The following is a 24983-nucleotide window of genomic DNA, read 5'->3' on the forward strand; positions in this document are numbered from 1 at the left end:
GTGGAAATCAATCTCCAATTGGGTTTGTAAAAACTGAGCCCAGTCTATCTGTGCAAAAGTCAGCTATGTGAACCACTACACAATCAATTTGGACACCATCTTTCAGTATAATTAAGGAGAAATGAGTTGGTGAGTTGCTGTTCTGAATTCACACCCTTTGCTTGTCTTTTCCACCTCATTGCGGACTTACGAGGCAGCTATGTGGCGGGTCACGGCGTCATTGAGAGTCTTTGTCAACCACTGGGGGCTTCCAATACCTCTTGGCTGGCGGACAGATATTCAATTACGCCTCAAAAAATGTGTGTGCGTGTATCGCCTGAGGGACTGTGGCCGTAAAGCACACATCTTGGTAACCTAATGGCGGCTTCTGGAATCAAAATAATTGATTTTGGTCATGTCAGTTAAAGCATGTGATCATCACATAGCTACATGTTTATTATTGTATGGTATTTATTGTCTGCTCTCACGGTCCATGGTGAAGGACATGGATGTACTAAGGTGCATCGGCTTCCTCGGTCACACAGGATGTGCAATCAATGTACGCTGGCACGCAGAATCGTTCTCCTCTTACAGTACAGACGTGGGCAGCATTTAAATGACCGGCTTTTGCTGTTTTTAACCACTCCTTCTGGCGTTACTGTGTCACAGGGACAGTTCTTCCATCTTTAAGGAAGTTGCTTCAAATACAAGCTTCATCAAATTGTCTGGACTATGAGTGATGGTCTATTTGGTTTTATCAGAGGACTGACATTTCTCAATCCCCAGTGTTCTTCCGTCTTCGTTTTGTGTAAAATATGACAAGTACATCTATTTTCTATATGGCTGGTCCTCATAGGAGTCACGAGGGAGGAGGAGCCTAACCCGGCTGACTTTGGAAGCGAGGTAGGGTACGCCCTAGACTGGGGATGGGCGATAGGGTCTAAAATCTATATCGCAATATATATGGTAGCCTCCTTCGAAAATGATATATGACACGATATGTAATTTGGTATGTAAATGATGACAAAAGCATTTCCAAATGAGTTACAAAGTCTCCTAATCTAAGGCATGTGAAATATTCGCGGAAACTCAGAAATCAGCATTTTTAAGCAATCATTTACGTGTCAAAATATCTCTTCCGTGTTTTTAAAATAAAATATCAATAAAAAGACGATGTAAAGAAAATGTTGGTATTTTGGTTATTTTTCAAATTTTAACAAGCCCCGGGAGTGTTCAAATACAAGTAAGCTAGGAGCAAGCGAGGTTGTGAACTGAACGTAATAGTACAGACATGGTGACTATACTGTTCATTACACAGTTTTTACCTTCTGTACCATGAATTGATTAACATGGACCCCAACATAAACAAGTTTAAAAACTTATACAGGTGTTACCATTTAGTGGTCAATTATACGGAATATGTACTGTACTGTGCAATCTACTAACCAAAGTCTCAATATATCAATTAATCTATCTCAGGAAGTCTGTCCGTCGGTGACACTTGCTCTGCTGCCGCTCTGTTGTGTCAGTCGCGTTCTTTGTGGCTTTTATTCATCCTTTCGAGTTACTATGAAAATGTGACACTATGTGCCCTTTTTTTTGTTGCAAACTGTTTCTTAAGTCTGTACAACACTTTGGCCAACTAGGGTTGTTTTTAAATGTGCTATATCAATAAATAAACTGAACAAACTGAACTTAAAGTTGTGTTGCGGCTTTATATTATTGTGTTGTTGTCACGGCGCGGGCTTGAATCCACTTTTATTCGGCTGGTGCTGGTGGCACCTTCGCTGGCAGTGCACTCAGATATGCCCCTGCTCGTGCTGAGCGCAGCACGCCCACGCAGTGACAAACCTGCAGACAATCACAAATCAACGCACATGGTATTGATGAGAGGGAGCGGCATAAAGACCAGCGGACCCGAGGAACCTTTGCCAGAACGTTGATCATCTTCCCAGTAAGCATCACGTCTGGCATTCCCTCCCTTGTGCTTTTCTCGCCTTCTCTGTTCTCTCTCCGTATCTCCATTGTTCATGTCCCTTATGTCTTCAGCAGTGTCTTCCCCTTTATCCGTGATCGTGTTTTGCCTCTCAACATCCATCCGGATTTGTGACTGCCTTCCTTGATCCTCTACCCTTGCTCGGACACTGACTACGCTGCCTCCCTCCAACCCTCGACCCCTTGCCTTTTTATGGAATGTCTTTTCGCCTTGCTCCCTTGATTCGACGAAGGATACATCCAACATTCAGAGACAACAACCCCTGCTAACACTTACACAATTAATACTTCACATCGTCTATACACATTCACTTAGAGTAGCATACACACGCCACCTACTCATTAAAGGTTTAAATAAACCTTGTAAACCGCAGTTCTGCCTTGGTTGTCGCCTCCTTCCCTCCTCAGTACATAACAGTATGTTCTGGCCACAACATGTCGGAACCAGGCGACAATGGCAAGCCCCAGTCCCGGACCCCAGAACGTCTGACCTGGCTATCCTGAGCTCCGTTGTGAGCGAACACCAGGATTGTTTTTCTGCTCTTGATGACAACCTGGAGAGAGCATTCACCCGGCTGCATTCTAGGCTGGACAGCCTATGCCCTGAACCCAGTTCCGGACCCGTGGCACCCCCACATGCTTCCCCAGTTCAGGTTACCTGAGCACTGCACTTTGGAACAGGAACACAGGATTGCCAGCCCTAGACCCTTTGAGGAAGACTTTGAACTGTGTAGGGGTTTTCTGGTAAAGTGTGACTTAATTTTTCGTCACCAGCCCTCCCGCTATTCCACCGATGGAGCCAAAATTGCCTTCATTTTTGCATTGATTTTCGGACCGGCACTCAAGTGGGCTACTGCCGCTGTTGACAAGATCCTGGGTCTGAACTCCGACTACTCTGCGTTCCGTGCTGAATTCCGGGCCGTCTTCGACCACCCCAAGGATGGCGGGGACGTGGCTGGACATTTGCACTCCATCTCGCAGGGCTCACATTCCGTGACAGCCTACACTCTGGAGTTTCGGACCTTGGCGGCGGACCGCGGTTGGGGGGACCGGGCACTCCAGAGCGTGTTCCGTAGTGGCCTCTCTGAGGACATTAAAGACGGTCTGCCCACTTCCTGCAGGGACCTTATCGAGTTAGCCCTCGTATTCGACCAAAGGCTTTCTGAGCGTGCAGCAGAGCGAGTCCTGGGAGCCGCCAACATCCCTTCCAGGAGTCAACATCTGCCCACTTTCAAGACAGAGACTGAACCATACCGTACCCCAACTACCACAATGGCAACCCCTCAGCCCATGCAGTTGGGGAGGACACGGTTGCCCATAGAGGAAAGGTAGAGGATGTACAGGCAGCGCCTCTGCCTCTACTTTGGTCTTGCCGGTATAATTGTCTGGTATAATTGTCCGACGAGACCAAAAGATCAGGCTCACCAGGAGAGGGGATCCTGGTGAGCCATTCCTTATTTCCCTGTAAGGAAGAAAACCCCAACATTCTGCTACCCGCTACTCTGGCCTGGGACAATAGGAACATACAAGTGGAGGCATTTTTTAACTCAGGAGCAGACGAGAGTCTATTGGACTATGAGTTCGCCTGGCAGATGGGCATTCCCTTGGTCCCCCTGGACAAGACACTCCCTGCCCAAGCCCTGGATTGTCGCCTTTTGGGCTCCATCAAGTACCACACGGAGCCCCTTTCTAAGACTTTTTCTGGGAACCACTGGGAGACCATCAGTCTGTGTGTGCTGGAAACTCCCGTAGCCCCACTTGTCCTTGGAAGATCTTGGCTTCGTCACCACGACCCCCACATCTCTTGGACTTCCGGAAAGATCCTGGCACCCTGCCTGGCCAACTGTCTCAGGTCAGCGTCTCCTCCGGTCCACCATTCTGCTGCTATGATTCCCCAGACTGATCTATTCCTGATTTTTTATTCTATTTTATTTTAATTTTTATTTGTTTTCTCCCATTCCCCCCTCTTGTTTACCTGTATCTCACCTTTTTTGTAAGGGGCGCCGGAAGTTGGCAGACCCGTCAGCGATACTGTTCTGTCTCCCTGTAATGTTTGTCTGATCCTGAATGGGATTGTGCTGAAAATTTGAATTTCCCCTCGGGGATTAATAAAGTATGTCTGATTCTGATTCTGAAATTTAAATATGGATCCACCACCAAGTAGTTACAGTTTTTTAAACTGTGTGTTAAGCTAACAATTATTTATGGACTGTGGATGTTATTTTTGTTGAATACTTTGATGATTTTATTATAAATTCAGATGAAATTGCATCATATCGCTCTCTAATGTTTGTGGGCTGAAACATCCCGATGCTCTCCTAACTTGATTCATGTCTTATTCATTGCAGCGCGTCTGTTTTATTGATTATTTTTTATCTGCAGGCAAAGAGTGAGTCAGATGCTACATTTGAATGTAATTACATTTTATGGTAATTTTTTGTATTTTAATTTTTTTAACAGTGTAGTCCGTCCATGCCGACACATTTTATGACCGTGTACTCCACTAATGGACTTTGCTCAGGTATAATTTCTGCAGTCACTCCACTTCTTCTCAGCTTTACTTGGAGTTCGTTTTCACCACATAGAAGTCTTACACTTGAATGCATCTTTAAGGCAGCTGCTGAGGATTAGTACGCCCGCAAATAATAAAGCTGTTTATTTTTAGACGTATTAGTATAGTTTCTTAGCTATTAATGCTGACTTAGCTGACTGTTCTCTGCTTTATCGTAGGAGTTGATGACCAAACTGATAAGTGAGACTCCCGACCATCCAATTCCTTTCCTCATCGATCACTTGCAGACCAAACAGGACAGTCCAGGAAAGATGCACAGAGCTCTTTCGGGCTCGGCGGCACTTTGGGCTCAGAGCTCCCCGGGTTGGTGTACTAGGACACATAGGCTGTACGCATAAATGGTTGCATTGTGTGACTTATCTTTTGCCTCTTTAAAAGAAAGCAAAAACACTCGAAGGGAGCCGCGCCACTGTGAGAAACCGTGGCAAATTCACCCCAAGAAGCCCAAGAAGTCCAAAAGCGACCTCGCTGTGTCCAGTCTGTCGCCGCCCTCACCTGAATCCAAGTCGTGTAAGTTTTAAAGCAGCATCACTAGAAATGTACTGCAGTACTAAACTTATAACTTGTATCTCTGTCACACACCGCTGAATTTAATACCGTCCGTTAATTTGATTTGATTATTTTTAATTGAATTTGGTCAGTGTTTTATCAAGTGGAGCCTCACACGCTGAATCCAGACTCTTTTATTTCCCATTTTAATACTCCATATAATTATTTTCTCATATTTTACACATTTTAATGCATTTTAGTTGGAGATAACCTTTGCTTTGTTCCTTAACTACATTCACTGGCCACAATATTTGGTGCACCTAAGAGCCATGTCATAAAAGTAATTTACTTTATTACTTACTCAGATGCAGATTGTTTTGCACAAAAAGATGAAAATTATATTTTTTAAGGCCATTTCCTTCGGCGCACTTTTGTTTTTTTGATAAGTTTACCTTTATGAAGCACTTCTTTCGGTACTCTATGAAAGCTCTTTTCTATCTCTCTATTTAAACGACTGGAACACCCAAGAACAGAACAGCAATACTCAAACTCTACACTCACTCTTACATGTTTTAATGCAACGCTCAAGCTGCTTGACCATTGTGTAATTTAAGCCGCAAAGAAAAAAAAAATGGATGTGACGTTGCAATCCTATCAATGGATTCTTTTTCACTTTTTGAAAATTGCAGTTTTTAAAAATAGATATAAAGTAATTAACATTTATTTTAACATTGATAAGTTGAATAACTAACATAATACTGTGTTGATATAATGTGGCTCATTATATGTATATATCAAACTTATTCGAATATTTTATTGCATTTTGATGTATCATTCAGTTGATATAAGTAAAATAAGTATAAATAAATTTATATAATTAAAAATATTTATGAATTATTTTATGAAAATAATATTTACATTCAAATCACAGTTCTTATTTATTTGTTAACAAATTTTTTTAACACAAAAGTTTTTATTCTCTTTTGTTTAACAAATAATTTATAATCTGTTTGAATCACTCCAAGAACCGGAACCATATCGTAGGTTGTTGTAAGAAACAAATCGCTAACAATAAATCTAAATGTATATTAGTGCTTTCAAATGCATTTATTTTTATCAGATTAATCACAGTTTGTAATTCGGGTAATCATGATTAACTGATTATATGCATGCCTAATTAAAATTTGCTTAAAACAGAACCCAATATTTGTACACTAATGCAATTTTATGTATGAATGACATCTGGGATTGTTTTTAAATGTTTTACTTGAATGCATGTCATTTATTTGCTCAAAACTTGGTAACAGTTTTGTCCAAAGTTCTTTCAGGCTGTATTTTGCAAATTGGGAAAATTGCCAGCGAGCACGCCAATTTTCAGCAGTAGCCTCACTCATTTTTGTACTGACGTATGCATTGATCGTATAACGGTTAAGGCAAAAGAGCTTGTGCGGTCAAAATATAGTGCATGATTAATCTAATTGTGTGCATGATTAATTTGATATTTTTTTGTGATTAATCACATGAGTTAATTTGTGAATTTTGAGAGCCCTAATTTATATAATTTAAAAATTATGAATTAGAATTAGAAAAATATTGCTGAAAATAAACTTTGCTTGACATTGCAGGTGTACTTAGTACTGCGGCGACACTGCAGTGAGTGAAAACGCTTGAGACGATGAGGTTGGGTCAAATCTGGAGCAAGTAGCACGCATTTGAATAATTTAACATGAAGTCTATTTCAGACTGAGGTCAGTGCATCGCTCACTATCACAGACAGGAAATGAGGGTACAAAAAAAGTGAACATAAGAAGTAATGGACATGGAGACACGTTGAGGCACTTTTTTGCGGAATTCATCCTCACAGATCTACTTGATGTCAAACGCCATTAAAAATACATTTGATAGGTGTTTTGGTGCGTGGCGCTCATGAAAAATGGAAAGTGAAGCGATCATCAGTTTTCTGCATGACTGTATCAGCAACACATCAGCTGTGTGGTCATGAAGACGCCTCTTCTTTAAGTGTAAAAAGATTCTTCTTCAGGTGATGCTCTATAAACTTTATAGGGAATTAGTTCAGCAATTTTAAGGAACAAAACATATATCCTAGAAAATGCTGGCCAGGATGTAAAAAGACAAGCAGGATATTGTCTTGGCATCAACACTTAGAAAATACGTCTCATATTTCTATAGAAGAAACCGGCTGGTTCTTTTAATAGATCCAGCAGCTTATATAATGCAGATGGTTGAGAGGCTGAGCAAAGTCAGTACATAACCATATATGGGTCACTTCACGGCTCCTCTTTGACATGTCAATCAAAGAGGATGCCAGACAATGTTTACCTTGCTCGTGTAGGAGGTATTTGTACCGTTTTTGAAAAGATGCACATTTAACCTCTGCTTCCTCAGTGCCTCAGTGCCCATCCTGGGATTGGAGGGACAGCCGCGACTTTGACGAGCTCAACCACATTTTGCTGGAGAGCAAAAAGCTGGGCCGGGCCCTGGAGAGCCTTTCTCGCAGTGAGTGTCTTTTAATTCATCTTGATGCGCACCACTGAAGCAGCAGCAAATGTCAGTGTAAAGCAAATCCCACGGAGGGTTTAGCAGCTGAGCTCTACAAGATTGTTGGATTATTGTATCTGATGCTTCCCCTTTTAAAGCTTTCTCCTCCTTTTCTTGTAGGTATTGCTGTCTCTGATGACCTAGACCAGGTAAAACGCAACACAGCATCACAAGTTAGCGTCTGCATTTAAATTCCACTCATCTTCTACCATTTTAGAACCTGGGAAGCTTCAACTCTTTGCTACGCCCCAGAGTAGTGGGGGAGTGGATCGGTCGAGCCGATGAAGATGCCGACCCTTTGGCCGCAGAGATGCTGCACCCGCCTCTCCCTCGTAGCAAAAACAATGTCTGTTGGAGCGGAGACGGCCTTCCCATTAACAGGTCAGCAACAGAGACACAATCAATAAGAGCGGCTGTGGATTTCCTGTGTATACCAGTGTTGCTCAAATAGGTGAGGTATCGGAAGGGGCGCCAGCATCAGGGGAGATTTCCATTATTTGTGTCTACGCTTTAGTATTCATGTCAGCGATGCTCAAGCTCATCTACAAGCTCCCTGTTTTTCCCAGTAGAAGTAGTAAGTTGTACTTACTACTCAGTACAAGTAGTAAATACACGTGTACTTACTACATCTACTGTAGTCGTGCCCATAATTAATTAGTGTCCCCACAATATGTGTTTGACACAACATTCAACACCGACTCAGTTTTTTTTCGATCTAGTAAGCATGTGTACTTACTACTGAGTAGAAGTAGTAAGTACCGGCACACGTGTACTTACTACTTCTACCCAGCTGTGTAATAATTACTAGTGCAACCAGTTCAGGGTGTATCCGGCCTCTGGCCTGAAGTCAGCTGGGATAGGCTCAAGCTCACCTGTTACCCTAATGAGGACAAGCAGTATAGAAAGTAAAACAAGTTAACTTTATATGCTGAATTGTGTTTCATTGTATCTGTTAAACCCTATGTAATTGCATTTCTAATCCCCAAAGTATGTGAAAATACCATCTAAACATCACAAATTAGCGTTACGCAGTGGGCAGAGTGGCCGTGCGCAACCCGAGCTTCCCTGGTTCAATTCCCGCCTAGTACCAACCTCGTCACGTCCGTTGTGTCCTGAGCAAGACACTTCACCCTTGCTCCTGATGGGTGCTGGTTGGCGACTTGCATGGCAGCTCCCTCCATCAGTGTGTGAATGTGTGTGTGAATGGGTAAATGTGGAAGTAGTGTCAAAGCGCTTTGAGTACCTTGAAGGTAGAAAAGCGCTATACAAGTACAACCCATTTATTTATTTATTTATTTATACAATTTCAGACGGCCATTTTGAGTATTCCGCTCCGGATGTCGTTGGCATTTTCCGTAGGCTCGGGGTCGGAATACGCCACAAGGGGAGCAACTCTGCACTCTGACCTTATGAGCAGATCACTGACACTGGAAATACACAAACATTGGAAAGGAATGTGCTGTTTATCATTCACAATCTCTATGTAAGCCAAGAACACTAATGGTTTTCTCTTTTTTTATGCATTCATAATCATAAATAGATTTTTTTTTAAAAGTCAACTAACATCCATCCATCCATCATCTTCCGCTTATCCGAGGTCGGGTCGCGGGGGCAACAGCCTAAGTAGGGAAACCCAGACTTCCCTCTACCCAGCCACTTAACTAACAATTGAATCAAATGGGGGCTCCTCTATTTCGCCCAAAAGGCCTCTAAATACCCACCCAAAAAATGCCAACAATTACATATTGTTACCTGAATATTAACCAAATATAGGTGACATTGTTCTTATAAGCGGAAATGCAGACAAACTATTTTTAGTGGTGCATTGATCATATTTTCTTTTAGCCCTTTGGGATGATTGTGAGTCATTCTTTATCTAAACGTGAAGTAACAAAATCTTATCATTCGACATCCTTGTGAGAGCAGACATTGTAGTCGTATTATGTTCGTACTTTGTATTTTTTTTTTTAGCACTTGGCAATACTGCTGTATGATGTTTGTGTTTCACTAAAGCTGGATCTGAAGCACACAGCTTTAAAACATGTAGCTCATCTTCCTTATATTTCAGGCTCAAAAATATCAGGTTCTGGATCATTATTGTTCCCAAAGGAAAACATTGTTGGCTCTCATGAAGTCTGCAAGATTAGCAGTGTTGTTGTTGATGAAGGGAAAGGGGGTCTCCCTAGGTACAACATGGATCACAAGACTGGCATGCTCATTATCTCTCAAACTTGCTCTGGAATCTTTTATTTTGTTCATATCTACAAAACCCAAAACCAGTGAAGTTAGCACGTTGTGTAATTCATAAATAAAAACAGAATACAATGATTTGAAAATCATTTTCCACTTATATTCAAATGAATAGACTGCAAAGAAAATATATTTCATGTTCGAACTGAGAAACTTAATATTTTTTTGCAAATAATCATAAAATTTAATGGCAGCAACACATTACAAAAAAGTTGTCACAGGCGCATTTTTACTACTGTGTTACATGGCCTTTTCTTTTAACTACACTCAGTAAACGTTTGGGAATTAAGGGGACAATTTTTGAAGATTTTCAGGTGGAATTCTTCCCCATTCTTGTTTGATGTACAGCTTAAGTTGCAGTCCGGGGTCTCAGTTTTAGGCTTCATAATTCGCTACACATTTTCAATGGGAGACAGGTCTGGCCTACAGGCAGGCCAGTGTAGTACCCACACTCTTTTACTATGAAACCACGCTGTTGTAACATGTGGCTTGGCATTGTCTTGCTGAAATAAGCAGGGGCGTCCATGATAACGTTGCTCGGATGGCGACATAATTTGCTCCAAAACCTGTATGTACCTTTCAGCATTAATGGTGCCTTCACAGATGTGTAAGTTACCCATGCGTTGGGCACTAATACACCCCCATACCATTACAGTGGTGGCTTTTGAACTTTGCACCTATAACAATCCGGCTGGTTATTTACTTCTTTTGGTCTGGAGGACACAACGTCCACAGTTTCCAAAAACTATTTGAAATGTGGACTCGTCAGACCACATAACACTTTTTCACTTTGCATCAGTCCATCTTAGATGAGCTCAGGCCCAGCGAAGCCGACAGCGTTTCTGGGTGTTGTTGATAAATGGCTTTCTCTTTGCATAATATAGTTTTAACTTGCACTTACACATTTAGCGACCAACATTAGTTACTGACAGTGGTTTTCTGAAGTGTTCCTGAGCTCATGTGGTGATGTCCTTTACACACTGATGTCGCTTTTTGATGCAGTTTTGCCTGAGGGATCAAAGGTCTGTTATATCATCGCTTACGTCCAGTGATTTCTCCAGATTCTCTGAACCTTTTGATGATATTACAGACCGTAGATGGTGAAATCCCTAAATTCCTCAATAGCTTGTTGATAAAAGTTGTTCTTAAACTGTTTGAAAATTTGCTCACACATTTGTTCACAAAGTGGTGACCCTCGCCCCGTCCTTTGTGAATGACTGAGCATTTCATGGAAGCTGCTTTATACCCAATCATGGCACCCACCTGTTCCCAATTGGCCTGTTCACCTGTGGGATGTTCCAAATAAGTTTCTGATGAGCTTTCCTCAACTTTTTCAGTCTTTTTTGCCAATTGTGCCAGCTTTTTTGAAACATGTTGCAGGCATCAAATTTCAAATTAGCCAATATTTGCAAAAAAATAACAAAGTTTTCCAATTTGAACATTAAATATCTTGTCTTTGTAGTCTATTCAATTGAATATAAGTTTGAAAAGGATTTGCAAATCATTGTATTCTGTTTTTATTTACAATTTACACAACGTGCCAACTTCACTGGTTTTGGGGCTTGTAAGACCGCCCACAAAACAGCGCATCCTGACTAGGTTAGAAAGCAGCTTGAAAATGGTTTGTAAAACTTAAACCATGTCACATTTTGACCAAATAGCCACCATTACATGTTATGTAGACCACAAGGAAGTGTTATAAATGTGAAAAAAAATCATAATATGACCCCTTTAAGCAGACTTTTGAATGTGACTGACATCTGCTGCCTGAGGAACTGAATGACTGATTCGGTTATCACATTTCAATAGCTCCATCCAAAATGCTCGCCGCGCCGCCTCTTCTTGCTAATTTTGAATAAAAAACAGTGTCAGTTCATTTCTCCGTTGCTCAAGGCTGAACGAAATGCGCAGCTTTCTATCTAAATATTTCTTCGACCTCTCTCCAGGCATTTTTTGTGCTTTATGTGTGCTAAACATTTAGCTTCCAAATGACGTGTGTGTGCTTGAGAGATATAATTTGTACTCGAGTGTCTGAGTTGACTAATTAGAGGACTATGGGCTATGAGAGCATAAATCATGTGGAAGCCTGAGCTGACGTACATACACTGTTAATCTCATTATCTTCCTTATAATAAGAGGGAGGGTGATGCAGAGAAATCACTTTGTTAGCAGCCTGAGTGAGAAGTTCCCACATTTAAAAACGGCATAGGAATAGCACCCTAATATAGATAATGATCCATTTCATACCTTTTATTATTGTGGCGGATGTTTGGTGTTTCTTACTGTACAGCATATTGTCTCCGAAGAATCATTAGCTGAGATAAAGTTAATACCCTTCTGCCGCTAATCCACATACTCAGCTGGAGGGATCAGGAAATTGATTTCTCTAATAAAGAGTTAATGCACAAGTCAGCCTCCTTAATTGTGTCTGTACGCTACGTCTGATTTTATATTAGATTAAATGAGAGGGAGATAATTCACCTGAAAAGATAGACTCCTGTGGGTAGTGTAAGCTCATTTGTTGTATTACCTTTGATCATTTGCATTTAATTAAAAGCAGACTGATATCGTGCTGTAATGGGTTATAATGGGTTGTTTCTCGTGTGAATAGTAATGGTGCAAGTACAGAGCCTTGTGGTACTCACCTGCCCCACCTTGAACACAAGCTCTAATAACTGCCCTCTCTGTGCTTTTTCTTCCCTGTCCCGGCAGCCTAAAGATAAAGGCCAAGAGCAAAGGGCTAAAAGAGCAGCAGCAGCATCACAAAAAGCTCCTGGCCGCTATGTTGTCTCAGGACTCGTTCAATTCGCTACACAGTCCGACGCCTTTTATCACAGAGGAGGAAATGGAAGATGAGGACGAGGCCATGGAGCTTTTGGGTAATTTGGTTTAACTTTCATGCAGCATTTTCTTGATTTATACTTTCGCCATATTGTACTTAGCAGCCACGACAGATATATAAACCGATTTCTTGGGTTACAAAAGCCTTATTTAGTTATTTATAAGTTCCATTGCTTTTTTTTGTTTTGTTGTTTTCGTCACACCTTTCTCCTTTGTCATCACTGGTACATGCAAATTAAAGCCTTTGATGAAGGCTTTCAAGATCTTTAATTACCGGTATTTTGTCAGTATCTTATCATATGACGACACATTAACCAACAAACTTTTTTTTTGCCTTCAAATGTCACCAATCTCCATTCGGCGGTCCTCTTTTCCGTATCGACCGCCACTCTCAGGACTATAAACCTGATTAAAGTGGGTCCGGCATTTGGCGTGTGGCAGGACACCCACTGGAGGATTTGCAGGCCTCATTTATAAAAAAGGTTCGGCTGAATGTGTGCCACGGATGACTGATGGCCACCGACAGGGAGGGCGATATTTGTGATACTCTATTGATCCTCGAAGGGGAGATTGATGCGCTCTTCGCTGCTATCCTCTTGAGTGCTGCAAGAACATGCATGCTCACTGGCTATGTTTCCTTGCAATGTGTTGACTCACTCTTTTTATTGTATGTGCTAGATTGTTTGTTATTTGCACCTCACTATTTATTTATGTACAGTTACATTTAAATTCCTTGCACAAGATTGCTGGAATTGCAAGTTTTAAAGCGTTTGCACTGGTTGCCCTCTAGTGATGTAAAAGTGCCATTGCAGTTGAGGTGACTAAAGTTTTAATGTATACTTTTAAAGTTGTTAAAATTATACAAAGTATCTATTTAGGATAAAAATAGGTATTTTCAATCTTTTTATAAAGTATTTGTATAATGAATAACCGTCTGAATACATTTTTCAACATTTTCAGGCCTTTTAGATATGAAATAACAACAATCAGTCACCTTTACACTCCTGATATCATATAGTAATGCTGTCTGAGGCTGAGCCAATCAGTGGCCATGATACTAAACAGCATGATCTGATTGGTTTGGTCTCATCTAACAGTACTCTACTGGAGTACTGTTATTTTTGCTTTTTTTTTTTTTGCCATTTTTATGTTTGAACGTGCTTGATTAAGGACCAAAAATTCTAAAATGTGCTTTAAAAGGTTGTAAAAGTATCATAAATAAATCTGTGATGTGGTGAAGCCGCAATATTTTAAATGCAATGGGGTGAGGGATGACTACATTATGTTTTTATTTAATTTATTTGTTTAATTACTAATTTGAATTACATACTGTATTTATTTATTTATGATATTTTGTGCAAATATCAAAAATATGGGATCTTCATAAGTAATACTATACTATATTATAATGTATAATATATAATATATTATTATTATTATATAATAATGTTAAATAAATAAAATAAACATTTATTTGAAATAAAATAAATTTATAATTCTAAAATAAATCTGAATTGAACAGGACAGTTCTTTTTATATAATTTTAGTTTCATCAAATATTGATAATGTGATAAAAAAAAAGATGTAAACAAATTGAATACTACTTATATTTAGTATATGTACAATTTACAAATTACAGTATAAGAAAATTCTCCTCAGGAATTGGTTACCTTGGAAACAGTATCACCAAACAACATCAGTCATATCACCGTGGTACATAAAGAGACAACAGCTGTGGGCTAGTTAGTTTCTCCAGCGTTAAATCTTTCATTCCATTGTTTTAAAAGGCCTGTGATAGATTTCATTGCTGGGCTGAGCGTGAAAGAAATTTCCCTTGTAAAAAAAAAAAAATCTTAACCATGTCTAATTTGACACCCACAAAAGTTGCAGCAGTGCGGATTGATCTGTTGATCAAAGGGTTGCTGGAGTGTCACTCTAAGCAAGTACCTGTAGGCCCCAGAAAGACTGCTGGGACTACACATTCTGCACAGGCCAGTATGTTCTCCTGGCACTGTGCAGTCACCCTACATACAGTAGAAGATGTTAAATAGCACACAAGATGACATCATGTGACTGGTAACACTGGAAGCATTGTGTTAAGTTGCTACAAATAGTGCAGTTAAAGGCATGCATGATAATTAAAACGAACATACACACTATCAGTAACTGCTTAAATCAGGTCAACTTCTACCTACTCCCTTTCGGACACGTTGAATTGTGCGAGTGGCATGTGATTTACTTCATGAAGATTATATTGGTGTCAAATATTTTGATGATTTGTATCGTCTTTTTTATACCCTAATAGGTATTATTTACTCAAAATATTAGCTTCTTTTAATTGTGGTCGCTTATGGTGATACTTTTTTAGTTATGTGATGTTGTGTTTTCATTGCATTGGTTTGACAGTAAAAACAGGAGAAAATAGAATCTAAATAGGTTGAATCATCACAATCATACAGTGGTTTTCCAGGTTTTCCCTCAGACAGCTTTGGTAGAAGAGAACCGTTGTATGTTTACCTATAACCAAACTCATTTATACCTTCATTGGTATTGAACGCCTTTCATTAGCTGCACAGTTTTTTTAGCCGCTACAGTAAAAAAAGAACTGAAAATCTCAAAGGGTCTTAAATAGTCAAAATCCTCATGAATTGGATTTATAAGGTGTTTATCACTGTGATTACCACCACAGGATTTTTTTTCTTTTTAATGTATTTTGAATTTGATGCTATCTTTTGATTGTACACATCAAAAGTAAAAAGGCAAAAACAGTATAAAATCGGTCATTATCCATTGTCGATTCCCTCCGGGTACTCCAGCTTCCTCCCACTTCCAAAGACATGCACCTGGGGATAGGTTGATTGGCAACACTATATTGGCCCTAATGTGTGAATGTGAATGTGAATGTTGTCTGTCTATCTGTGTTGGCCCTGCGATGAGGTGGTGACTTGTCCAGGGTGTACACCGCCTTCCGCCCGATTGTAGCTGAGATAGGTACCAGCGACTCACGTGACCCCAAAGGGACAAGCGGTAGAAAATGGATGGATGGATTATTATTACATATATTTTATAATGTTTATTGATTATACATTTTTATACATAAAAAAGTCACTTAAGATAACTTATTAAAAAAAAAATTATATTTATAGATTGACCCAAAGAGGGAAAAGCGGTAGAAATGGATGGATGCTCTTTTATGTACAGTAGGTGTATCTACTTTTGACCAGTAGAGGGCAGCCTTGTTCCTGTCAGCCAATAATGATGTATTTCTGCTACTTAGTTTTGTTTTGTTTTATTCCCAAAACGCAAGAACCACCGCTCATGTCACTTGACCCAAGTGCGATGACTAATGCGTTGTGATGTCAAACTCTTTCTGTGGCGCCCTCATCTGTGCGGTTAAAGTCATTAAAAAGCTTTTCACCAACTTCAATAAAACTTTCCATAATCTTCTGAGCTGTGATGTGCATCGTCGCCATCTGATTCCCATCACGGCGGCAGACTTGTGCGGGATTAGGGACGTGTCTTTGTGGGCCCCCGTGTGTGACTGTGTGCTGGTGTGTGGTGGAGGGGGGTTGTCATATAAAAGGCTGAGACATAATTAGGTAATATACAGTATTTTGTGATATTGTTTTTATTATAAAGCCAAACAAACGTGTCCGCCGCAACATCGCACATCAAAGTGAGCGTCTGAGTGAGTGGCGGCTGTGTGCTGCAGGCTTGATGAAACACACATGTCGTCTGTACATGTGAGGGCAATTGAAGTGTGATGTATGTACCACTTAGTTGCACAAGCATGTTATCCTGTGTGTGATTGAGGCCCCGCGTTCGCTATACGCTCAATTATTTCCCATAGGTGAGGCGTCCATGCTCCACATGTGAGGTAGATGTCTGACAACGCATCATTATAGAAGGTGTGCATGAAGTTATTTGTGTAGGCTAATTTTGTGAATTGTATGAATTCCATGGAAACTTCCAGTCAGAGAGTAAGATTGATTTGGCTGAGTGATTGCAGTGCAGAATTCCTCAATGCACGGGCCTTTTGTGGGCACTGCATCGCTAGAAAAGTTTCCATTTCTCTAACCCCCCCTGTTTCATTTACCTGCTTTGTCTCATGAGTTGACAAAAGGAGCACGCATGACTGCCATCCTCTTACCTTCACTCCCCCCGTTGCAGTATCCACAGATATTTGTTGTGTCTAGTCCATGTAGCGTTATGGCCGTCACCGTAACTCACTCTTCAACATTCATAAATCCTTAGAAAACATCTCAAATGAACTGTTTAGCAGATGCACTAACATACACTATATCGCTAAATTATTTGGCCACATGCCTTGACTCACAAATGAACTTGAACTGCCATCCCATTCCTAACCCTTAGGGTTCAACATGATGTGGGTCCACATTTAGCAGCTATTACAGCTTCAACTCTTCTGGGAAGGCTGTCCACAAGGTTGCAGATTGTGTTTATAGGAATTTTCGACCATTCTTCCAAAAGCGCATTGGTGAGGTCACTCACTGATGTTGGTTGAGAAGGCTTGGCTTTCAATCTCCGTTTTAATTCATCCCAAAGGTGCTCATTCAGGTTCAGGTCAGGACTATGTCCAGGCCAGTCAAGTTCATCCACACCAGACTCTGTCATCCATGTCTTTATAGACCTTGCTTTGTGCACTGGGGCGCAGTCATGTTGGAAAGGGAAGGGGCCCGCTCCAAACTGTTCCCACAAGGTTGGGAGCATGGAATTGCCTACATTTTGGTATCCTGGAGCATTCAAAGTTCCTTTCACTGGAACTAAGGGGCCAGCCCAACTCCTGAAAAACAACCTCAGATCATAATTCCTTCTCCACCAAATTTCACACTCGGCACAATGCAGTCTGAAATGTAGCGTTCTCTTGGCAACCTCCAATCCCAGACTCGTCCATCAGATTGCCAGATGGAAAAGCGTGATTCATCACTCTAGAGAAGGCTTCTCCACTGCTCTAGAGTCCAGTGGCAGCGTGCTTTACACCCATGAATCCCACGCTGAGTTGGGGTGGGGGGGTTGGTGGTAGCGGGGGTGTATATAATAGCGTCCCGGAAGAGTTAGTGCTGCAAGGGGATCTGGGTATTTGTTCTGTTGTGTTTGTTGTGTTACGGTGCGGATGTTTCCCTGAAAGGTGTTTGTCATTCTTTTTTAATGTGGGTTCACAGTGTGGCGCATATTTGTCACCGTGTTAAAGTTGCTTATACGGCCACCCTCAGTGTATGGCTGTTGATCAAATATGCCTTGAATTCACTCCTGTGTGTATAAAAGCCGCACATGTTGTGTGACTCAACCGGCACGCTGTTTGTGTGTAGGAAACGGCGGACGTGACAACAGTTTATAGAAGACGCTAAAGGCAGCGCCTTTAAGGCACGCCTCCAAAATTGTTGTCCGGGCGGAAATCGGGAGAAATTCGGGTCAATGGTTGCCCCGGGAGATTATCGGGAGGGGCACTGAAATTCATGAGTCTCCCGGGAAAATCGGGAGGGTTGGCAAGTATGAGTATGACGCGTAGTGACTAAAAATGGGCAAAACTAATTGTGACCATTTGGTCAGATTTGCACATTTCATTTCTAACATCTTAAACTTTTAACAATCCGTAAAGAAAAAAAAACACGCCAACTAAAGTCAACATGATTATTTTTATGACAATTGAGTCATCATGTGATCATACTCAGCTATCACAATAGTGGGTGTGCGTGTAAAAACATTATTTAACGACCCCTGAGGCATAAATCACTTGTGTATAGACTGCAACCCGGTATCTTGTATTCTCATGTTGTCTGAAATTGCTCATCTGTAAATAAAAAGAGCAGTCAGCAGGAACACGGTGTTGTATTTCACATGAGATGTCAGCGCAGGACATGTACCCGGTGACCTCTTGAGCGTCTGACATCAGCTTTCGCTTTCCTTCACGCATTTTGTCCCACCGACAAAACGTCTCAGCTGACATGCAGCCGTGTCGACTGTTTGTTTTTCTATATTTCATGTGCCTTTTTTTTGCATTAACGCAGCGACAATCTGGCCCGGCGTGTTTGTTCTTGGCCAAAGATGCGGACACGAGGTTCAAAAGAGATGATGAAAGTGGTCGTGTTGAAAGTTCCCATGACCGGTTAACTACTCACTTTCTCTGGTTCTGCCTCCTTTGGAATGGGGATTGTGACCTCCTGTTTGCCATATGGTGATGTACCTCAGCATATAAAATACTCTTTTTTTTTTTTTTAGGGCCGAAATAATCTTTAATATTCCTGAAATAACAACCGGTAGATCTTTAGACCCGGAATATGACACATGGAATATTACTATAAACATCTTATGTTTGGGTCAACACAGTAATTATAAAGGACAACAATAATTGTTTCATTAATCTTTTATTTTTTTGTCCCCTTCCCCCCCTTTGTTTACCTGTATCTCACCTTTTTTGTAGGGGGCGCCGGAAGTCGGCAGACTCGTCAGCGATCCTGTTCTGTCTCCCTGTAATGTTTGTTTGATCTTGAATGAGATTGTGCTGAAAATGTTAATTTTCCTGAAGGAACTCTCCTGAAGGAATAAATAAAGTACTATCTATCTATCTATCTATCTATCTATCTATCTATCTATCTATCTATCTATCTATCTATCTATCTATCTATCTATCTATCTATCTATCTATCTATCTATCTATCTATCTATCTATCTATCTATCCATCCATCCATCCAACTGTTTATTACTGATCAGATTGAAACATTTTCCTCTGTTAAGTTAACCTTAAGAGTGACCATACACACTTACTCTTAGGATCCAAAAAATATCTACTCATAAGTCAGCAATAAATGTATTTTTCTTTTTACTTTCCAACGCTTGAAGTCTTTTAACAACTTCAGCTGTATCTATTGATATAACGTTTTTATTATTGGTCATGTTTATTATCTTTTATAGCCTTTTTGTCAAAAATTATGTGTTTTTTTTATATGGGGAAAATGCAAAATATGCAATATTTCAAAAAAATAAATAAAAAATAAATAGGTTGCACAGTGGAATATTTGAGGTTAGGTAATTGCAGCTTCGAAAAAGTGACAACATTGATTTTGATACAGTGGCCAAGACAAAAAATATTTTTACTATGCCTCCCGAGCTAAAAATGAAAAAGCTGGCAGGACTTGGTTGAGTTATAGAGTTCCCCCAAGTCTTTTATATATTTCGGCAATATTATATATACCGTATTTCCTTGAATAGCCGCCCGGGCGCTAATTAATTTAAAACGTCTTCTCACTCCTGCTGCTTATTCAAGGCATGCAGTAAAAGTAAGCAGGCAAGTAAGCAGGCGCTAATAATTTTAAAACCTCTTCTCACCCCTGGGCTTACCAATGGCATGCAGTTAAAAATTGAATATGATTAAAAAAAATAAAGTTAAGAAATTATTCTGCGGCCGCGGCACTGTGGTTGGGGACCGTTGTTCTACATCATGTCATTGCCCCCACCTTTACTCCATGCTATCTGCGTGCCAGCAGGACGGAAGCATTTCGCTGCTTTTAATACAATATTGCAATACAAACTTGTTCAGCAGCCATGCCTTTTACACTGAGGGTAGTGATGTGAACAGCTTTGGCACTCTTGCTGGTGTGCGCCCCACTCTGTGGGCCCGCGCCGGGCGGGAGTGGCAGGCGCGTTTCTGGAGAGCATTGGCTCTGCGGCACGTTGTAGGCGCAGCATGGGAATTGCCCGGAGTTCCAATGCATCGGTGACTCTTGGCTATATTATACACGCGCCCCTAACCCCGCCCACCTCAACCAACGCACGGAGAGGGGGGGTTTGTTGCTAGCGGGTGTGTAGTGTGGCCGGGAGTCATGGATGCATGGCATGCTGGGTAGTTGTTGTGATGTGTTGCAGAGCTGATGTTCTCCGAGGGTGTGTTTGTCGTTCTTGTTTGGTGTGGGTTCGCGGTGTGTGGCGTGTGTTGGTGGGAGTGTTGAAGTTGTTTTGTGTTGCAACCATCAGTGTACTCTGTGTGGCTGTGGAACAAGACACCTGGTATACACATGGTTGAAAAATAACCTCCTCCGCCATCTTAAAAATCACGACAGGGGAATCGCTCTCCGTGACGTCATGAATTTGATCCGGCGGTAAAAATAAGCATGCGCTTATAAATTGGGGGAGCGAGTTATACCCGGCAGTATCTCAATGCAGGTGTATGTTACATGCCCGACGACTATTCAATGAAATAAGGAAGCTGCTAAAGATCGTTTTCATTTAATTTCAGTGGTCAGATGGCAGTTTAACTCTTTTACGCTTGTCAATGCTCTGATATTATCTGGCACCATCCGGCGGTTAAGGGATGCATTTACACCAAAACAAACTGTTCTTGTTTTTTAATCGGCAAAAATTTGATTCATTTGGTTTTCACGGAAAAAACATTTTAATATACCAGGTTTATAGTCTGTTTTAAAGAGGAACTTCAATTTTTTTTTAGATTTTGCCTATCCTTAACAATCATGAGAGCCAAGAAGACAATAGTTTTTTGAAGTATTTTTGTATTTTAACTTGTAAAAATCATCTCGTTCTTGATGGTTAGCAATGCTACTAACTGGAGCAATCAATTATATCGCTAAATCACTTAAAAAATGCATTTGAAACCGTCAACAATACTTAATTTATTTTCTGTAACCTGTATAATAACTAAACTGTAGCGACATTGTTATTGTAAGAGCGAACTTTGAGGAACTCTTTTTATCGAGTAATAACACATCGGCGTGCTACGGTATTAGGTGTAAAAGCTATCTACGGCAAGAGATAAGCAAGCTTCTATGTTAGCACTAAACATGTTTGAGTTTGTAATGCGCAACACTGCGATAGGACACCAATCTTTGTACAGAAAAACATGAACAACAGTATGTGTAAAGTTTTAGCCCACGTTCCATATTTTGTTTGTATACAGCTTTTTAGTATGCTGTCTGTCATGATTCACCCATAACATCCTGCGTGTGTCATGCATACTTGCCAACCTTGAGTCCTCCGAATTCGGGAAATGGGGCCGGGGGTGCAGGGTTTAGGTGTGTGTGTGTTGCAGGGGCTGGGTTTGGGAGTAGCGGGGATGTATATTGTAGCGTCCCGGAAGAGTTAATGCTGCAAGAGGTTCTGGGTATTTGTTCTGTTGTGTTTATGTTGTGTTACGGTGCGGCTGTTCTCCCGAAATGTGTTTGTCATTCTTGTTTGGTGTGAGTTCACAGTGTGGCGCATATTTGTAAGAGTGTTAAAGTTGTTTATACAGCCACTCTCAGTGTGACCTGTATGGCTGTTGATAAAGTATGCCTTGCATTCACTTATGTGTGTGTTAAAGCTGCATATATTATGTGACTGGGCTGACACGCTGTTTGTATGGAGGAAAAGCAGACGTAACGACAGGTTGTAGAGGACGCTAAAGGCAGTGCCTTTAGGCACACCCCCAATATTGTTGTCCAGGTGGAAATTGGGAGAAATTCGGGGGAATGGTTGCCGCGGGAGATTGTCGGGAGGGGCACTGAAATTCGGGAGTCTCCCGGGGAAATTGGGAGGGTTTGCAAGTATGGTGTCATGATCTATATGACTTACTCAATAGACAGTTGCATGTTTGTTTTAGCTGGCTGGCAACGTTTTTTCCTGTTTCATTTGGGTAAGGACTCCATTTATGCCAAAATAGCTTGTCTCCAAATTCCACATTTTGTAGTTTCGAGTAACTTTCCCCTCACTCTATCGGCTTACGTCTGCTCCAACGTCTCACTCTTCCTTTGTGCTGGCTTCTAGAAACAGTAGTTCATCCTCTGTTCATTCAGCTTTAAAAAGATAAGCTTGTGAATCCTCATTTGTCCGAAGATAGTAATCTTTGTTGTTTGTTACAGAATCTGCAGTGATTAGAACAGAGGTCTTGGTTTTCGTAGATAGAACACAACGTTGTTGTCAGAAGTCGGAAGTGCGCTGCTATGAAAACGGAACTAAATACGCAGAGGAATTCGTTCTGTCAATTATTAAAATGACCAAAAATATGGTAAATATTACACATAATACATATTGTTAGGAACCTGTCTGTTACTACATTATATATAAACTTGAGTGAGTATGTAAAACGTCAATAGACAGATTTGAAGTTGTTTTAGAGGGCTTTGAAGACTACATACAACGGTGACTCCCATTACACGCATCTTCCAACCATTTATCATCTTTAAAATTCTTTAAAAAAAACAAAACATGTGTCTCTCATGATTGTCAACAATTGGCAAAATTACAAAAAAGTGCAGTTAAGCTTTAAGAGAAAGTGTGTGTACTTTATGTTTGTATCCTATTGTAACAATATTGCAATTATAAACATACTGCAGTTTTTGTAAAAATAAAACAAACCAAAAAAAAACTTGTAGAAACTCTGGGCAAAATTTCAGACATCTAACCTTCAAACTGAACAATCTTATCATATGAGTAACACATGCTGGTTTTGGGAACTACAGGTGTACAGGGGTTAATAGGCTTCAAAACGTATCTTTGTTAATGCCAGGACTTTATTTTTAACAAAAAAAAAAGGCAATGTCTTGATTAGTGACAGACAAACTTCACACTTGAATAAAATATGTTTTTTTTTAAGAGAGAACAAGATTCAGACAAAAAACTAACGTATTCTTTTTCTTTTGCGCTTCTTGTCTTATGTAGAGGACCTGGATGACCTGCGGATGGAAGGCGTGAGCGGCTTGGCACCATCAGGCTGTAAGTTCAGTCAGGGACGCAGCTCCTATCATACAGAACCTCAGGCCAAAGTGACGCTGAACATCTGCTCTCGATGTGCCAGGTACGAAGTGAACACCTGGATGAGCCATTATTACAATTTCAGCCATTTTAGGGTCTGGAGCTACATTTGGGAAACCCTGCAAGTGCAGGCATGGCTTGTTCTCTCGATGCCAGTCTGAGATAAACTGGTATCTGCTGGAAGCGACGCCATGCCGTCATGTGCCTGCACTGCTCGCGTTGTTTGGGGTTCACACTTGTTTGTTTCCTTCTCGGCTTTCTTGCTGGATGCTTATCAGTTAGCTTCCGTGCGCACGCACGCACACACACACTGCAATGTTTTCACAAGTCCCGCAGGAGGATGAATGCTATCTCAAGATTGTTTGTTGGTTGTTTATCAACTTGGGGTTTTTTAGGTTCATCGTTTATGTTTGCTATTGCTGACTATTACAGCTGGATAAAGGTTCAGCTGTATTGTCGTTTCTTTTCTTGTTTGGTTACTCCATTTTGGTCACTCTTTAGTTTGACCACAGAGACAGGTGAAGGGGTCATTTTCTGTGTGTCAGGGCCATTCATGAACACGGGTTTGCATTTTTGTTGCACTTTTGATTTGATTTAGTTTTATTGCATGAATATGTAATAGTTGTTTTAGATGTCACTACAGAAACTATTTACAAAAATAAGCACTATATTATACAATATGATATAAATAAATTGTCACACCCAGGATATCATGTTTTGTTTTGGTCATGTTATGTTTTGTTTTTTGGACATTCAGTTCTTGCGTTTGCACTTCCTTGTTTTCTTGGTTTCCATAGTAACTCATTAGTTTCCACCTTGTCTCCAAGTCATGCCCCGGTCCTCAGTTCTCACACCTGCTAATCATTATCATAGTCATTATTTAAGCCATTCTGTTTCTGTCTTCGTCCTGGCAACTTTACCTTACCTACCGATGTAACTCCACATACTGTATGCATCTGCTTCATGCCTTGCTGTTCGTTTTAGTCCACGCCACGTAAGTTTTGTATTTTTGCCTCAGTGCAAGTTTTGTTTTTTCATGCCACACTGCAAGTGTTTTTGTTTCATGTTTGTAGTTTGTAGCATTTATGCTAGTCTTTTGTTTTTTCATTAGCCAAGTTTGTTTTCCGCCCTCATGCACGCCCTTTGTTTGCCTTTGTATAGTTTTGTTAGAATATTAATAAATATGTACTCACGTTCACGCCTGGCTCGTGCTAACAAAATATCCCATAATCCAAGTCCATGTTTGACATAAATGAAACCATGACATATAATAACTTTAGATTTTTCAAAAAATGAATTACTAAAATTTGATTGGTCACACTTTTTACTTGCTTGCAACATTTGATTTACTCTTAAAAATACCACAATACTTTGACACAAATTCAATTTTATTGTCAGAATGTCATATAGGAGGACATTTTAAAAGTTTTTTACTTGAATGCATGTAATTTATTTGTTTATATTTTGCAAACACTTTTGTCTTTTATCTACCATGAATTGATTTACATGGACTTAAACTCGTTAAAAACGTATTCG

The 24983-nt window shown here is 40.5% G+C and overlaps 1 protein-coding gene across 1 annotated transcript in view; it reads left to right on the top strand.

Moving 5' to 3' along the window:
• lg15h8orf34 (linkage group 15 C8orf34 homolog) overlaps nucleotides 1–24983 on the top strand; it is a 99462-nt gene that overhangs the window by 17521 nt on the left and 56958 nt on the right. Inside the window, exons 2-8 of the mRNA XM_061921854.1 lie at nucleotides 4705–4849; nucleotides 4925–5056; nucleotides 7442–7552; nucleotides 7715–7743; nucleotides 7812–7975; nucleotides 12557–12723; nucleotides 23355–23490. Coding sequence (XP_061777838.1) covers nucleotides 4705–4849; nucleotides 4925–5056; nucleotides 7442–7552; nucleotides 7715–7743; nucleotides 7812–7975; nucleotides 12557–12723; nucleotides 23355–23490 — 884 coding nt within the window. The remainder of the gene's footprint in view (nucleotides 1–4704; nucleotides 4850–4924; nucleotides 5057–7441; nucleotides 7553–7714; nucleotides 7744–7811; nucleotides 7976–12556; nucleotides 12724–23354; nucleotides 23491–24983) is intronic.

Source organism: Nerophis ophidion, linkage group LG15 (genome assembly GCF_033978795.1).
Source record: "Nerophis ophidion isolate RoL-2023_Sa linkage group LG15, RoL_Noph_v1.0, whole genome shotgun sequence".
NCBI classification, from domain to species: Eukaryota; Metazoa; Chordata; class Actinopteri; order Syngnathiformes; family Syngnathidae; genus Nerophis; species Nerophis ophidion.